The following is an 18,599-nucleotide window of genomic DNA, read 5'->3' on the forward strand; positions in this document are numbered from 1 at the left end:
CAACGGGATCGAGCGGGATTCACTACACTTTTTCAATTTATGTATCGTCAGATTTTACCACAAATACCCCACTTAACAAACAGTATGTTTAAAAAACCCAGATTAATCCACCTAGTGGTGATAGTGCCTTTCTCGTCGAATATGTACTAATAATCTTTCCGTCGACGCAATCAATCTTGCCTTAGAGTCAGTGATCAGCCCCAAAATTTGGGGCCCAAATCTCTGTGCTTTGGTAACGGACGAGAAGGAAGAAATGCTCATAACAGCCATTTGGGACTGTACCACCTACGAATTTCTGAATCATGAGAATACTTTATTTAGAAATTCAAGGTCAGCATCGAATTGGCTTTTTAAGCGATGTTGAGATTATTCCATATTCTGAATCTGTACGCCAAACTGAGCCTAAATCCAAATTTTCATGAATTTTGGAGGCCGGGAACCTATTTAAAAATCAATTTGAAGTTTGTATGGGAGCGATTTGTCGAATCACCCCTCGTCGGGTTTTGTACTGGGCGGAGCTGTCAAGCAGTTGCCCAGCTGTCAAAAGGTAATTTGAAGAAATCTTTTTGAAATTGATTTTATGTATCAAAACAAAGTTCTAAAAATCTGAAAAAAATCATAGAGGCTTAGAAAAAGGTGCTCTTTTGTTTAAAAGTATAAAATCATTGATTTTTTTTTTCTAAATTTAAAAACCCAATTGGGGCACTTATTCCTACGTTATGTTCAACGTATGGACAAAGCCGAAAGTATCAGACCTTTTAGTTGACTGCTTGATAATCTTCACTGGAGGCTGATTCATACCAAGATGACAATTACTAGCCAGGATTTAACTTTTTCACAGATCATTTTGACAAAGTTTAATCTGCACACTTTATGCTATATTTTTTATCATTGCTTACAAGATCCATGTAAAATTTGTTATGTAGTAATGTGAATTGCCAATGTTATATCACATTCAAATATGAACCACATTACAGAGCTCGCTCTCCAGTCGCATCAAAATTTTGCGCAGTAATTTTAGACGCAAATAAAGAATGTTCGGGGCTCAAATTTTAATTTTAATTTTTCCATATAACATATAAATTTTAATTTTTCCATATAACATTGACCCATCCCACTGTAAATTTACGTCTCAGGAATCTAAAATTGTGTGATTTAATGAGATCGCTTTATTTTTTTTAGGTTTTTGGTTCTCTCACACATATCCATCGCTTGCATTGATTTAGTTCACTTTCGTAATTCCGCTGAAGCACCCAACGCTGCTTCTGCAACACCACCGGTAGCCTCTTATGTAGTCTCAGTCTATTTTGTATTGCTTACGAGACCCCCGGAAATGATTACGAAACACTACCTTATGTTCACTAGTTTATGAAAACTGTTAATCAGGTTACCCGGATTTAAAAACACTACCGGTGGTAACTTCTGTGGACTGTGCCTATTTTCTTATTATCCACGCATCAGGTTACTGACAAAAAAGCGATTTGATACCGCAAGCATGGGTTTGATCCACTTTTATATATGTCCACTAGCTGCCCCGGCAAACTTTGTCTTGCCAAGCTGTGGTTTGACAACTGTTTGGTTCATTGCAGCACCGCATTCTAGATCGGTTTTATTGCGATCGTGTTGATTTTCTTCCCAGTTCATGAAAAATCAGGTTTTTATCAATTTTATTACTTCTTTAGATGATTTTTACAACTTTTACTATTTATAAACACAGCCGCCATGAATACGAATCGAACCATGCAAGGGTCATTCTGGTCGGTTCATCCATTCGTGAGTTTTGTTGCCTCAAAGGGTCTTCAAACTCATTTATATATATATATATATATATATATATATATATATATATATATATATATATATATATATATATATATATATATATATATATATATATACATATATATATATATATATATATATATATATATATATATATATATATATATATATATATATATATATATATATATATATATATATATATATATATATATATATATAGATTTCCAGTGGGACACTCTTAACCGGTTCCGGAAAATTTACATGGTTCATTTTTACATTTGACCAATTCCGGCGGGACACCTGAAACCGGTTGTGGAACGTAATCTCAGCTGATTTTCTTAATAACCGTTCATCAGCATATCGAAAAAACCGCAATTTGATGAAGCGCATGCATGGAGTTCGGTTCCCTTCTACATTTGACCACATCCGGAGGGACACCGGGAACCGATTCCGGGACACTACTAGTTCTCCCAAGCATGGTCTGGGATATTTTTTCTTTGTAACAGTTCATCAGGATACCTTAAATGCCATTTGATGTGTCGCGAATATTTTTTTAGTTTGTTTTTGCATTCGGCCACTTTCATGTGGGCTTAGCTTATTTTCTTGCTGATCGAAAAGGCTACGATTTGATGTGTCGCATGTATGAATTAGGCCACTTCCAGCGGGACATCAGGAACCGGTTCCGGGATGCTACCAGTTCAGATATGATCCGAAACCGGTTCCGTAACACTACCGGTCAGATATAGTGCACGACTATTTTCCTATTTACCGTTCATCAGGTTATAGAAAAAGCTGCGATTTTATGTGTCGCATGCATGGGTTTGGTTCACTTTTATATTTGGCCACTTCCGGCGGAATACCCGGAACCGGTTCCGGAACACTACCAGATAAGATATCAGAGACTATGTTCTTGTTTACCAATCATCAGGTTACAGAAAAAGCGGTGATTTGATGTGTCGCATACATGGGTTTGTTTCACTTTTATATTTGGCCACTTCCAGCGGGACACCCGGAACCGGTTCCGGTATGCTACCGGTTTAGATATGGTCTTAGACTATTTTCCTGTCTACCGTTCATCAGGTTATACAAAAAGCTGCGTTTTGATGTGTCGCATGCATAGGTTTGGTACACTTTTATATTTGACCACTTCCGGCGGGACACCCGGAACCGGTTCCGGAACACTACCGGTTCAGATATAGTCTGCGACTATTTTCCTGCTTACCGTTCAACAGATGAACGAAAATGCCGTGGTTTGATGGGTCGCATGCATGGGTTTGTTGCAATTTCATATCTGGCCCCTTCCTGGGGTACCGGTCCGGAACACCTAAATGGCCATAACTCCGGAATGGCTGGACCGATTAAAACCATTTTCAATAGGAAACAATGGGACAATATTCCGCGTCGATTGAAACCTAAAGCGTTGAAATCGGATGATATTTACTATCCAAAAGTGAGGTGACATTTTTGTACACATACACACATACACACGCACACACACACACACACATACATACATACACACACACATACACACACACAGACATCATCTCAACTCGTCGAACTGAATCGATTGGTATATAAGACTTGGCCCTCCGGGGGTTCTATCAAGTTTTCATTTTTGGAGTGAACATATAGCCTTTCGGTACACCTTGGTGTACGAGAAAGGCAAAAATATTTCAAAACATTTTTTTATTTTGTCTTTGATTAATAAAGTTGTAGATACATAGAAACACACTACCCGGCATAAGTATAGACTCACAAAAAGTATTGCAACAATATTGTTTCACATTGACTCACTTCGATACCTCCAAAACCTGAGGACTTACAAAGATGCTGTCTTCAGCAAAAACAACAACTTTTCTGAAGGCGGCATTTTGGAACGTGATCTGGTTTAAGATACAGGGGATAGACAAAATGATCGGGACAGGCAAAATTTTTACTTTTCAAAAAATGTTCAACTCGCTGTAACTTTTCGAAACGTGCATCAAATATTTTCAAATTTTCACTGTAAGTTGATCAACTAGTTGTGTATGAGTGGACAACATTTGGGAAAGATCGGGCTATTCTGCACGAAGTTATAAACATTGTTAAAAAAAGGTATAATTATCCGATAGCCAACTTTGAGCTGATATATCTCCGGATTCAATGAACTGAATGCAATGAAATTTTGACTATTTAAGACTTATATAATGAACTTTGAAAAACTTTTGTCACAACTTAAAATTCTTTATACGGAAGTAAGTTATTACGATTAGTTTATTTTCCTAGAAAAACACCAAATTTCCTAAAACTTCAACATCGTTTCAAAATTCAAGATTCTAATTATAGTTTATTTAAATTCCCTCTAATTGTCTTTAATATAAATATGTTTTGAAGGAAAGTAACAACATAGCCTTCAATTAATATAAAAAGTATTGGGATTAATATTAAAAATAGACCATTTTACTAAAAAATCAATAAATAACTTAATTCGCTATAACTTTTTCTCTTGCTAATAATTTAAAGTTGTGTCAAACGTTTTTCAGAGCTCATTATATAAGTCTTAAATGGTCAAAATTTCATTGCATTCGGTTCATTGAATCCGGAGATATAACAGCTCAAAGTTGGCTATCGGATAATTAAACCTATTTCTAGAATCATTTTAATTTCGTGTGGAATAGCCCGATCTTTTCCAAATGTTGTCCACTGATGCACAATTAGTTGATGAACTTACAGTAAAAATTTGAGAATATTTGATGCACTTTTCGAAAAGTTACAGCTAGTTGAACATTTTTGGAAAAGTGAAAATTTTGCCTGTCCCGATCATTTTGTCTATCCCCTGTATATCGAGGTGAGTCAGAGTGTGTCAGAGTGTAATTTTTGCAAGTGGTTTCTAACCATTTTAATGTTTAATATTCAAAGGTCAGAGTTGTTTACTGTTTGGTTTAAGGCTGATTTGAAGGAAAAAAGTGATAATGTTTTGGAATATGCGAGGAATTAATTTTCATACATCAAATCATACAACGCTCTATTATCGAATTGCTTTTACTTATTTTGGAATAAATCGTAAAAGTAGGTATCATAAGTAATCGACAAGTATTCAGAACAAATACATGCATACGATACATTTATTTGTTCAACATCACATTTAGGACAATACTCGGTTTATGGCTGCCGCTGTCCATTCTCGGTTACTACGCCCAATGCTCGCGAGGTCACGTTCCACCTGGTCGGCCCATCGCACAGTGGGACGAAATAAAAACAGTGGGACATGGGTAATTAGGGTAATTCGCTAATTGTTGATCACTACCTAAATGTTGAACAGTTTCTGAATATTTTATTATAAATCTTACTTAAGTAACTTTCATCCAACTTAAACGTATGATGTAGATGCATATACATGTGGGTCACGATATTGCTCTAATTAAATTACAAAATTATACAGCCGTTTTTGCATCTAGTTATCTTTAAACAGATTTCAGTCCACTAGAGCTCTCTTCAAATGTGCGATTCTTTGTCATTTAAATAAATTGTCACTAGCTCGGACTAGCTGGGCACACAATACAAAAAAAAAACTGGAAAAAAGTCCGCCAGGGTGAAAAAATATCGGATGTCGGGTCAAAGTCGGGTCAATTTTTATCAAATGTTGGACCACTGTTGGACCCACATCGGGTAACTGTCGTGTCTATGTTGGGTTTGGTGGCCAAAATAAAAACAGGTGAATGATAGGTTGATGTCGGGTTATACGTCATCAATTACGAACAAATCTTCAACCGTTCAACAATTGGCGAGAACCGTCCAACATTAGGATGAGCTAGCTTAAGGAAGCGTTCAACATTTGGGTTACAGACTTCCCATATAAAAGTTCTATTTTCTCTTAGAAAATGGAATTTAAGGGAATACAAATTCAATGGGCAGTATAAGGGATAAGTAGATCTAGACGTTCACTGGATATTTTTCAACTAAAGTGGAATTATGCACGGAAAACAAACAAAAACCAAAATGCCGGTACTAACCGTTCAACAATTGGCGAATTACCCTACATCAGGACCTATCGTGGCGCTAATATCGACTCTGATCACTACCTGATGATGGTCAAACTGCGCCCAAAACTCTCCGTTATTAACAATGTACAGTACCGGCGACCATCCCGGTACGATCTAGAGCGGCTGAAGTAACCGGATTTCGCCACCGCATACGCGCAGAATCTCGAGGCAGCGTTGCCGGACGAGGGTGTGCTCGATGTGGCCCCTCTAGAGGACTGCTGGAGTACAGTCAAAGCAGCCATCAACAACGCAGCCGAGAGCACCATCGGGTACGTGGAACGGAGTCGACGAAACGATTGGTCCGACGAGGAGTGCAGAGCGGTTCTGGAGGAGAAGGACGCAGCGCGGGCGGTAATGCTGCAGCATGGAACCCGAGAGAATGTGGAGCGATACAGACAGAAGCGGAAGCAGTAGACCCGTCTTTTCCGGGAGAAAAAGCGCCGCACCGCTTGGAAAAAGCGGAGTGCGAAGAAATGGAACTGCTGTGCCGTTCACAAGAAACACGCAAGTTCTACCAGAAGCTCAACATATCCCGCAAAAGCTACGTGTCGCAAGCCGAAATCTTCAGGGATAAGGACGGGAGCCTCCTGACGAACAAACGTGAGGTGATCGAAAGGTGGAAGCAGCACTTCGACGAGCACCTGAATGACGAAGAGAATGTAGGCATGGAGGGCCAAGGCAGCGGAGGAAATGACTATGGTGGTGCAGCAGAAGACGGGAACGAACCAACTCCCACGCTGAGGGAAGTTAAGGATGCCATCCACCAGCTCAAAAACAACAAAGGACGGTATCGCAGCAGAACTCATCAGAATAGACCCGGAAAAGTTGGCCACCTGTCTGCACCAGTTAGTAGTCAAGATCTAGGAAACCGAACAGCTACCGGAGTAGTGGAAGGAAGGGATAAACTGTCCCATCCACAAGAATGGCGACAAGTTAATGTGTGAGAGCTTTCGAGCGATCACTATTTTGAATGCTGCCTACAAAGTGCTATCCCAGATCATCTTCCGTCGTCTGTCACCAAAAGTAAATAAGTTCGTGGGAAGTTACCAAGCCGGTTTCATCGACGGCCGGTCGACAACGGACCAGATCTTTACCGTACGGCAAATCCTCCAGAAATGCCGTGAATACCAGATCCCAACGCATCAAATGGACTTTCCTGCCTACTATTCAACATCGTCCTCGTCGTTTTATGCGTCGAGCCGGGCTCAAAAGCCGGGGTACGATCTTCACGAAATCCGACCAATTTGTCTGTTGTGCGGATGACATGGATATTATCATATTATTGCAAGAACATTTGGAACGGTGGCAGAACTGTACACCCGCCTGAAACATGAAGCAGCAAAGGTCGGACTGATGGCCTGATGGTCAATGCGGCTAAGAAAAAGAGTACATGCTGGTCGGTGGGACTGAGCGATATGTTACGATAGACGGGGATGTTTTCGAGGTGGTAGAAGAATTCGTCTACCTCGGTTCCTTACTAACGGCTAACAATAACGTGAGCCGTGAAATACTAAGGCGCATCATCAGTGGAAGTCGTGCCTACTACGGGCTCCAGAAGAAACTGCGGTTAAAAAAGATTCACCTACTCACGAAATGTACCATGTACAAGACGTTAACCCTAAAAGGGATACCTAAAGGGCCATTGGACCCCAGGCGCCTTTCAGAGTTCGTCTTTGATGGAACACACTCAACAAGGTGACGAAACTGGGGCCATGAAGGTATCCCTTTTAGCGTTCATAAGACCGGTGGTTCTCTACGGACACGAGACATTTTTTTTTCTGTATTAACGAGATTTTTAGCCCTAGGCTAGTTCATCTCGGAACCCACGCTGTTTTTGCCTTCCGAAGGAAGAACTCACATTTTGTGAGTTTGTCGGGAGTGGAATTCGATCCCAGGTCCTCGGCGTGATAGTCAAGTGTTCTAACCATCACACCAGGTCCGGGTCATGGACGATGCTCGAGGAGGACCTGCAAGCACTCGGAGTTTTCGAGCGACGCGTGCTAAGGACGATCTTCGGTGGCGTGCACGAGAACAGTGTGTGGCGGAGAAGGATGACTCACAAGCTCGCTGCACTCTACGGTGAATCCAACATCCTGAAAGTGGCTAAAGCTGGACGGATACGGTGGGCAGGACATGTTGCAAGAATGCCGGACAACAACCCTGCAAAGTTGGTGTTTGCTAACCATCCGGCTGGTACAAGAAGGCGTGGGGCACAGAGAACACGATGGGCGGACCAGGTGGAGCGTGATCTGGCGAGCGTTGGGCGTGACCGACGTTGGAGAGCTGCAGCTGCAAATCGAGTATTATTGTGGCAAATTGTTGATTCAGTGTTATCGTGAATTTGATGTTGAGCTAAACAAATGAATAAATGTACTGAAAAAACTAAAAAAAAGCAATAAAGTTTATCCTCACTTTTCCAAGGGTATAACTTTATTACCAGGCGGTGGATCATTTTTCAATCTTCGACATATAGTCACCTACAGTAATATCAAAGAGTTTAATTGTTGAACGCTTACAGTGCCAGCTAGCGGCAAAAATCGAAAATTTTGAGATTTCTGTATACATTTGGCCAAGTTTTCTCAAACAAACTTCAAGCTTGTTGAGCGCCCCCTTAGGCTTGATCGATTTTACTCAATTTTTGAACGTAGCTTCTGGAAGTCTAAAACAACTGATTTAGGAGGTAATTTTCGTAACTTTTGTTTTTTTATATAAGTGTGGGCCACCATTGTGCTGATGTTTCAGTGGAGAACACTCAACAACGGCTACAAATCTTCATCAATAATTCGTGCACTGCTGCCTCACAATTGGATCTCCAACGTGGAGCTCCATCGTCGATGTCATAAAAAAACTGATATTACCAAGGAATCATCTGGTCATTTTCGTTCAAAGATATCTATGGATTTCTTTTGTCATAACTTACTCCAATGTTTTTCACTAACTCAGCACTAGCACTGAAATTTATTTCAATTATCATTTCATAATATGTACTTCAATGGCCTAAAAGCTCCTTTACAATCATTCTATATTGTTCATGCGTTGGAATCAATTCACCACAATTTATTGGCGTATTTCGAGAAAATAGAGTGTAACTTGCGAAATCGCGAATCGTCAATTCAATGTATGTACAGGTACAGACGGAACAAATAAATAAAACTAATTAACTTAAATAGGAGGTCAGTTGAATACGATACTCGGTTTCACTAATAAATGTACAATAATTACGCTTAGCTAACACTATTAGTAGTTGGCTGGATTCCCATCAATCTGTCTCTCCGGCATTCTGTGGTCTGTAATACTGTTCGATAGAACACGCCATGTTTCTGCTAATTCTCGTTTGTGCTTGTTTGAGATTTTTTATTCAAACATTAATTAGTGTCACATCGATTGCTTTCTACAACTGCAGTTACATTAGATTTGTAACTTGCGTCACGCGCAAAGTGGCCTCTAATGTTCAACATATATGGGGTACAATCACTTTTATCCTTCTTCGAGCCGATCACTTTCAAGTCCTCAATGTTCGATATTCGACGCACGCGGGCGCAATTAGAGTCTATTTTTTTTTTTTGTCGCGCACTACGATATCAGCTCATATCTAAGGGGTCCCACAGCTATTCCAACAATTATCTCGCAACATGATAGCCGCCAGTTGCTGCCCCACTCGGTAAGAAGCGGTCTTAGTTGCACACACTAATCCACTCTTCGATTTCGCAATCGTCGCACTCGACGTAGCAGCACCAGTGGAATTTGCAGTTGCATCGGTCCACCCGCTTCTCGCGGATCAGATTGTAGCCCCGGCCGCAGCACATCGAAGCGCACCCATCGCTGCCGACGCTGGTTCGATTGCACCGGCGGCCAACCGTTCCTGTAAGATAAAGGGGTTGGTAAGGTTTTAACTTTCCGTGATAGTGGTCAGATTCCCCCTTGTTACCTGGTATGTCGGACACCTGATCCCGTTCGCAAAAGTTGGGCGATCTTTGGTAGTAGAACAGGGCGTTCTCCATCTTGCGGTTGGTGCGACTCACCGGAATCAACTGTCGTTGCTGCTGCTGATGTTGACCTTTGTCCTTCGTTCGCCTCGGAGGACGAACATTGTTGACGTGTTTCCGTTTCTTTGGTTTGTGGTATACAATCATCGGGGGCCCATTGCCCAGATTGGACTGATCGACGAGCACCGCCCGACGGTACTGCTGCTTCAGTACCTTGCCAACAACGCGAAAATCCGGGGCCGATTTCCAGCAAGTTTTCAACTGACAACTGCCGGACATTCCGTGGCACTTGCAGCGAACTTGCATGTTGTTGGAGACTGCCTGGAAAGAGGAGAAGGCGAGAATAATAGATATGAACTCGTTGTCAAATTGGTTCAACACATTTTAGTAAAGTCAGACAACAAAAAATAAAAGAAAAGAAGATAGAAGATAGAAGATAGAAGATAGAAGATAAAAGATAGAAGATAGAAGATAGAAGATAGAAGATAGAAGATAGAAGATAGAAGATAGAAGATAGAAGATAGAAGATAGAAGATAGAAGATAGAAGATAGAAGATAGAAGATAGAAGATAGAAGATAGAAGATAGAAGATAGAAGATAGAAGATAGAAGATAGAAGATAAAAGATAGAAGATAGAAGATAGAAGATAGAAGATAGAAGATAGAAGATAGAAGATAGAAGATAGAAGATAGAAGATAGAAGATAGAAGATAGAAGATAGAAGATAGAAGATAGAAGATAGAAGATAGAAGATAGAAGATAGAAGATAGAAGATAGAAGATAGAAGATAGAAGATAGAAGATAGAAGATAGAAGATAGAAGATAGAAGATAGAAGATAGAAGATAGAAGATAGAAGATAGAAGATAGAAGATAGAAGATAGAAGATAGAAGATAGAAGATAGAAGATAGAAGATAGAAGATAGAAGATAGAAGATAGAAGATAGAAGATAGAAGATAGAAGATAGAAGATAGAAGATAGAAGATAGAAGATAGAAGATAGAAGATAGAAGATAGAAGATAGAAGATAGAAGATAGAAGATAGAAGATAGAAGATAGAAGATAGAAGATAGAAGATAGAAGATAGAAGATAGAAGATAGAAGATAGAAGATAGAAGATAGAAGATAGAAGATAGAAGATAGAAGATAGAAGATAGAAGTCATCTTACTTTTAGATAGATAGATAGAGAAACTTACCCTCCTGCCAGCGTGATTATTGTGCAGATTGATCTGCGACTGAATATCTCCGCCTTTCTCCCGGGTGTCCAAAAACAATTCCGAGAACTCCACTCCGAATGCCATGTTATGCGAGCAGCCACCCCATTTCCAGCGGCTCGCTTGTTTGGTTTTCAGCTTTTTGAGGCTGTCGTCTACCAGGATGCTGTTTTCGTTGATCGCGTCCAGGAAGCGTAGTTTTTCCTTTTCCAAACTTTCACGGAGCGACTTGGTCATTCCCTTCCGGTTGACCGAGGGGTCACATCCACATGATATCAGCCGGCCCTGGGCGCAGGCTCGTGCCACACTGTGCGTCACGCCGGCAGCAGCGACTGCGTACGCGAATGCACTCTCGCGGTAACCTGGGGGATAAAAAAAATGTGAACAGTTTTTCAATACTCAGGAAAATGAATTGCATATTGAGAATTATTACAGAATGAATTGAAATGTAGAAGTATGGGTTTTTAAAAGGAGGATGGTTTTTCAGTATTTTTAAGTCGATCATTGAAAGTTATGCTTCCAGACGGTGCGGCATCTTATTTACTTTCAAACTGGCAGACTAGATGTCGTAAACGTTGCTGCAAAGATTATATACTTAAGCCCAATTTCGAATGAGAATTATTTCTTTTCTGATATCTTGACCATGATTCATATGGACGTGATTCTGCTTTTCAATTATAATTAGAAATTTTCTTAATGGATGCTGCTGCAGTACAATTGATTTGATTTCACAACTCATCCCAACAATAACATACAATTGATGTGTTTTCTAAAAATATGTCTGCGATTGGAGTACTGAAGATTTGGGATAAGGATAGATTACGGCTGAGAAGCAGCGTGGAAATTTAAGAGGAAATTATGATATGTTTAATGGTAATGAATGAAGGGGGGTTGGGACTATTCAAAGGTCCCCAAAAACTTTCTTCAGCATGCATTACTTATGATCCCTAGCTTCAATAAGTTTTATATTTACAAAAACTCATACATCTATGTTTCACCTAGCTAAGCAGCATCCTAGATGATTTTAGACACCTTCTCCTTCGTAGCATATTTTCCCATGGTTTCCCATGGTAGCTTTTTTTTTAAATTTCTTTGTATTTGTGAATTTTAACTAAAGCTAATTCTTCACACATCTTCCCATGGTAGCATAATACGTGGTTCGAGGCATAAACAGAAATTCTTCTCCTTAACCCTTAAATACTACGTCATTTATGAATGCTCTCCCATGAGTTCAATGACTGTTCAAAAGTATCCGAGAACTTGTAACCTTCTCATAACCAACGGCCTAGCGAAAGCTTCAATGTTGCTCAACCAAAGCCGTAATAAATGGAAGCATAGGTTCTTCTTACCATGTTAAATACACCACACTTACAACATCACAACAGAACATAACATTCCCCACCGAAAATGATGATTGCGTATCAAGAAGCCCCAGTTGCTACCGCTCTTCTCTACAAGTAACAGGATCTCACTGCCTACTGATAGTTTGCTTATATGTCTACTTGACCACGATGTAAGAGTGCCATCAACACACATCAGCGCTTTAATATTTGATCGAAGTGGATCATCAGTTCCCGGTTAAATGCAAAGCAGGCATAACGCGTGTTAATGTTCGTGGTTGTTCCCATAAATAATTAGCCTGACCGATATAGAACAATTCCAATTAAGTGCAATAGTAATGATTAGGGGCCATAGGGCCCATATAGCCGAGGCGGTAAACGCACGGGTATTCAGCATGACCATGCTGAGGGTGACGGGTTCGATTCCCGGTCGGTCCAGGATCTTTTCGTAAAGGAAATTTCCTTAACTTCCTTGGGCATAGAGTATCTTCGTGCCTGCCACACGATATGCACATGCAAAATGGTTATTGGCAGAGGAAGCTCTCAGTTAATAACTGTGGAAGTGCACGTAGAACACTAAGCTGAGAAGCAGGCTTTGTCCCAGTGAGGACGTTACGCCAAGAAGAAGAGGAGAGGAGGAGTAATGATTGTGTGTGAAGTGGATAGTCGGTAGTTCTGGCTGCCTTATGGCAAGGTAACAGTGAAGTGAATATTCAGAATATTAGCCTTGATTTCCAAGTTTTTATTATTCAGCCATCCCGAACCACGATTTTGTGCATGCAACTCATAGAGCAATAATGGAGTAGAGAAAGTGTTACAAGGAGATCGGTAAGAGTGAACGCCTGAAGCCAATCCCAAATGTGGTGAAAAGAAAGATTTTGATGGCCCCCATCATGTCCATTTTAATAGGCCTTTCGTTCACGACCAAGCATGGGTGGCAGAGCGAGTAGCATCCTGGTGCGATGTCGGTTTGGCCTACCAGCCCTGGAGTAGCCGGCATGTCACCGGCGAGCCAACTTCTGTCCAGGCGGGAGCGTCACGCAGGAGTCGTCGCCAGATAAACTCTACACTGACGCCCATCAACAATAACAACTGTAAAGGTAGACGTAGGTAAAGGTGGAATTAAAACATAAGTACACTAAGTACTAAAATACACCATTTATTTCACTTGCATGTAAAATTTATGCTTTCATTTAACTATGGATAAACTCGGTTCCTTTTCGTGAGTGGTTCCACTGGATTTGAACCAATTTTAGGCTGGGTAAGGTACATGAGAATAGGGAATTAGTACTTAAATTGTCTCCGTCTCATGCAACCTTTCTTTGGGGAAGGTGACAAACTTTCTGGAGTTATCAGTTGTCTTGAGCCCTTCAGAAAGTTGAAACGCATTTAAATGCCTCTGAAACTCCCCCTGAAGTACACCTGAAAGCCTCTGAAGCCCAAATGGCCAGATGGCGTTCGTCTAAACGATATTCGGCCAAACGGCATTCGGAATCTCTCCTAAATACCGCTGAAACCTATGAAAACATCCTGAAACGTATTTAAGCCCTTCTGAAACCCCCTGAAACGCTCTGAAGCGTATTAAAATGTCTCTGAAGCTTATCTGAATTCACCTGAAGCTCGCCTGAAAACCTTCATGCCCCCAAAATTGCTTTGAAACGCCTCTGAAACCTTGCATTAATCCCTCTGAAGCTCACCTAAAACCTGTGAAGCTTCATATAATACCCTAAAACCCGTCAGAAACCCCCTGAAACCCTGAAACGCTTTAAAACGCATTGACATTTTTTTATGAAACCCCAATGAAGCTGATCCTCCAGGGATTCTTTCCAGGACTTCTCCTGGAGTTCCACTCAGGGTTTTTCCGCGATTCCTTCAAGTATACATTAGAAGAATTTCTCTCGTGACTCTTTTAACGATTTATACAGGGATCCCTCACGAATTCTTTCAGGGATTTCTCCCGGGGTTTCTTCTCGGATTTCTCTCAGAGTTCCTTCATTGATTCATCCCAAGTGTTCTTCAGAGATTTCTTCAGGAATTTCCCCTGGGATTGCCGCCAGGGATTCTTTCTGGAATTAGATCGGAGATTTATCCCAAGATTCCTTAAGATTTTCTTCCTGACTTCAGATGTTTCACCGAGGTTCCTTTCTGGGATTCCTTCAGGGATTCTCCCAGGATTATTGAAAAAAATGTCATTTCCTCAAGGATTTCTCTTGGGTTTCCTCCAGAGAATACTGCCGGATTTCCTCCCGGAATTCTTCCATCGTCGGTTCCTTCATTGATTCTTTCCACAGTGGTTTCACCCCCATATAAGGGCAATCATAAATACACAGCAACACAATTTTTGTGATATAGCATCATTTTATCTAAACATTAGTCACGTCGTAAAAGTGATCATCCTTTCCACGAAGAAAATTAGCCATCAATCGCTAGAACCGGATTGGCAGCTGAATCATGTAAAACTATAATATTGTCATGGATTCGTTCACTGTTCTACCGATTGTGAAGCATAGCCTTTATTTCTCGGCTATTTCACCGAGTAAGAATGTCTAGTCTTGAATATGATGTTGAGCAAATAAATGTACTTACAGTGAACAGCTTTATATTTATTATTTTCTTCAGAAGTCAATAATCTACTCAAATAACTCAATCCATCTCAATCTACCATCGGAATTGTCATTCGTCATCGAGGAGTTGGGTCAATCATCGAAAAACAACCGGTAGGTATAATTTGATGTTAATTCAATTCGATTCGCATATGTAAATGTCGATCATGTCAATCGAATGTCACTGGGCTGCGTGCGCCTGTCTGCCTACCTGGGACCGGGGGCAAAATTTATATGCACAGAAAACATAATTTGTCATGGCGTATACATATGTCAGCCAGTCAGTCAGTCAGTCGATTACGAATTGCATCACACTAACTACCGACCGACGACCAGCCGACCGACCCCGTGGAAGTTCGTAGAGTCCGAGTGCCGATCGACCGTCGTCAGTCAAGTCAGGCAGCCAGTTCGTCATTCAGCAGTCCGTCCACCAACAATCAATCGGCAGCGCAGTGGCCCCGGGGTCTTATTTACTCACACTCGACGCGCAGTGACATTTGGTCCTCCCTCCCTGCTGTATGAATGGCCTGACTGAATTTCCCCTCCAAGGGGTTTCGCACGGCTTTCCATGTTAGTGGCCGCGTGCCTAGTCCTCTCGCTGATATTGGAGATAATGGAGTTAAATGCATTTTTCAATTGCTTATGCTAATTCCAAAGAATATGTCAAAACCAGCTGCAAACACGCTCGCAGTTTTTTTTTTGCTGAGCAACAAAGTCCCGACAAAAAATCTTTCTAAATTATTCTAGCACATGCTCACTGCTTTCTTATCGAGCCTTGGGCCAGGGAAACTTAAAAAACTAAACAAAAAACTCCCGGCATGGAATCTCTCAAATCCAACCGCGAACATGCGGTCAGGTCCTTTCCAAAGATCAATACTCGATGAGTTAGTTTGTTTCCTTTCCTAAAACGGCGCATTCCACATCAGAATCCCCCCATATGAATACCGAACAGCAACCCGAAGAAACGAATTGATGCATTTCCCGCTTGCAACATTTCTCTTCTTTGCATTCGGCGAGCAATCGATCAATTCGACAAGCCGGGCCACAATGTCACTGGGATGTCGCGGTTAAGTCATTCGTCCATCCATCAGAGCCCCCGAGTGAGTGGCTCCCGTCCGTTTGGGTTGGATGGGAAAGTCCCGGTGACAACAAGACAGACGGCGAACCTCCGAGGCTGGCGATTGATGCCTTCGATGTTGGATGCTACAGAAATTATGCACCCCATAAAACTGTGGCGGTAGCCAAGCCACTTGGTGGAACAATCGAATGGTTTGTTAGCAGGTAGCTACGTAGCTACCTATTGGAGATGCATGGCTGCCACCAAGCAGGGAACTGAAAGGGTAATCGTCAATGCAGTCAATGGGACTGGGACAGTGCAGTCAGTGTCTCCCATTCAGTCAGCGCTATTCGGCGTCACGTAAGCTGACGAAATCCTCTGTTTGGAAGCTGTGCTCATTCAAATGAATTTATTTGAATACACTTATAGACACACTTGCTTTGATGTACAACGTGTGACGTAATAATATAATGGTTGATGGAAGTATAGACATTGAACTGCTTGGATAAATTTGTCTGAGAGCTCAATTCATCTTCTAGGGAAAAAATGGTCAAGGTTTCTGATGCAAAAAATGCAGTGAATTTAATTTTTATATTGCAATTGGATGCGACCTTGTATGTGCATTTGTAAAAAAATGTATATACAAGTATTAGGGTCCAACCATGTATATCCATAGAGAACCTAGCAACTTAAACCACTCTGGAATGCAAGTTTATGATCTACAGACTCTACCATCATTTCTGTTCACATGAAATTCGTTCTAGTTCATGATCGCTGGACCTTCCATTATTCGTGAAACTTGATATTGTGGTAGTTGCAAATTCCATAAAATACAAATGGCCTCCAATACAGTTTGAAATTTGGGTTACTATATCAATATGTAATTAGACCTGTGCGCCGCCGCGCCACGCCGCCGACATTTTTTGTCCCACGCCGACGCCGACCGAGGTATCGGCGGCGCGCCATACGCCGCTGTTTGTCACGCCGCCGATTTTAATACATATTTCGCACTGGTATTCAGCACACGAACAACATTTAGTTTACATAAAGTTACGATAAATCATTCCCACGAACCCTATTATAAGAGTTTGACTGCAACAATTGATTTCTCATCATCGATTTTCTCATTTGTAAATTTAATACGATCATTAGCGAAAGAGAAAATCAATGATTCATATTCGGTTCGCAAGTCAAATTATTCTCAGATTACCATAAGATTATCCGAAACGGTTCGTATTTTTTCGAAATAATACTATTAAGAAAATATCAATGAAAAAAGAAACACTGAAGTTATGACCTTATGCTATTAAAATTGAAAACAGTACGTTCGAACAATTTGAAGTCTGGTCATTGGAACCTTGGTCTGTCTATTTTTTTTTTCTTTCTTTCTATTGTTTTAGGCAAACTTTGAAAAATACTCTTATTAAGAACTTCTGAAGAAATTCAAAAATAAATTCCAGGAAGTCCATTCAAATACGAAACTCTAGGAACTTGTCTTTCATTAGATGTCATTCATTATTCATAATTCCAGAAAATTCTTCAGGGATGCCTCCAGGAGTTTCATCATTGATTTTTTCCATAAGATCTTGACAAAAGTACCATCAGAGAAAACTCCAGTAGTTCCTTCCTTTCCGGAGGATTGCCTCCTAGAAATACATCAGAGATTCATCCGGAAGATCAAGATTAGTCTGAGAGTTCCTTTAGGGATTTCTTCTGAAGTTTCTTCAGAAATTCCAACAGGTATTTTTTAGGAACTAGTCCAGTTGTTTCCTCAGAGATTCCTCCAGAAGATCCTTCAGAAATTCCTCTAGAATTCCAACAAGGGATGTTCTGCAGGGGTCGCTCAATGAGATCCTTATGAATCCCTCTAGGAATTTTATCAAAGGTTTCTATAGGAATTCCTTCGGGGATCCCTCTTGGAATTACTTCGGGATGCCGCATGAAAAATTTTCAGAGATTCTTTCAGGAGTTCTTTCAAGGGTTGCTCTAGAAGTTCCTTCGGTGATCTCTGCAGGAGTTCTTTCAGAGATCTCCCTAATAGCTCCAGGAGGATTCAGGGATGCCTCCAGGTGATCATTGGAAATACTTTTAGAAATTCCTTAAGCTATTTCAACAGGAATTCGTTCAGGTATCCTTCCGGAAGTCCCTTTAGGGATTCGTCCAGGAGGATACATAAATGCCTCCTGGAGATCCATCAAGAATTCCTTAAAAAGTTTCTTCAGAAATTCCTGCAGGAGGTCTTTAGACATCAGTTCAGATGTTCCTGCAGGGATTTCTTCGGAAGTTCCTTTCGAAATTCCTGCAGGAGTTCTTACAGAAATTAGTCCTGGAGTTGCTTCAGAGACTCCTCCAAGTGGTTCAGGGATTCTGGCATAAATATTCAGAGATTCCTACTGAACTTCTTCAGGGATTCCTGAGAAAGTTCCTTCAGAAATCTCTCCAAAAGTTCTTTCAGAGAATCTTATAGAAGGATCCAAGAATTAGGGATTTTCCCTGAAGTTTATTCAGCGATTCCTAAATAAATAAAAGTTCCTTCTAGGATTAAAAAAAACTAGTGTTCTATGAGCGATTCTACTCTTATTAACTGAGAG

The 18,599-nt window shown here is 40.8% G+C and overlaps 1 protein-coding gene across 4 annotated transcripts in view; it reads right to left on the minus strand.

The window, feature by feature from the left end:
- Positions 1-8,737: 8,737 nt before the first annotated feature.
- Positions 8,738-18,599, minus strand: part of LOC109621623 (protein Wnt-10a) — a 101,781-nt gene continuing 91,919 nt past the window's right edge. For all 4 annotated transcript variants that reach the window (XM_062849761.1, XM_062849760.1, XM_062849759.1 and 1 more), the window contains exons 4-6: positions 10,991-11,370; positions 9,739-10,117; positions 8,738-9,672 (exon numbers count right to left, since the gene is read on the minus strand). In XM_062849761.1, coding sequence (XP_062705745.1) covers positions 9,485-9,672; positions 9,739-10,117; positions 10,991-11,370 — 947 coding nt within the window. In that variant the 3' untranslated portion in view covers positions 8,738-9,484. The remainder of the gene's footprint in view (positions 9,673-9,738; positions 10,118-10,990; positions 11,371-18,599) is intronic.

This window comes from Aedes albopictus, chromosome 2 (genome assembly GCF_035046485.1).
Source record: "Aedes albopictus strain Foshan chromosome 2, AalbF5, whole genome shotgun sequence".
In the NCBI taxonomy this organism is placed as follows: domain Eukaryota; kingdom Metazoa; phylum Arthropoda; class Insecta; order Diptera; family Culicidae; genus Aedes; species Aedes albopictus.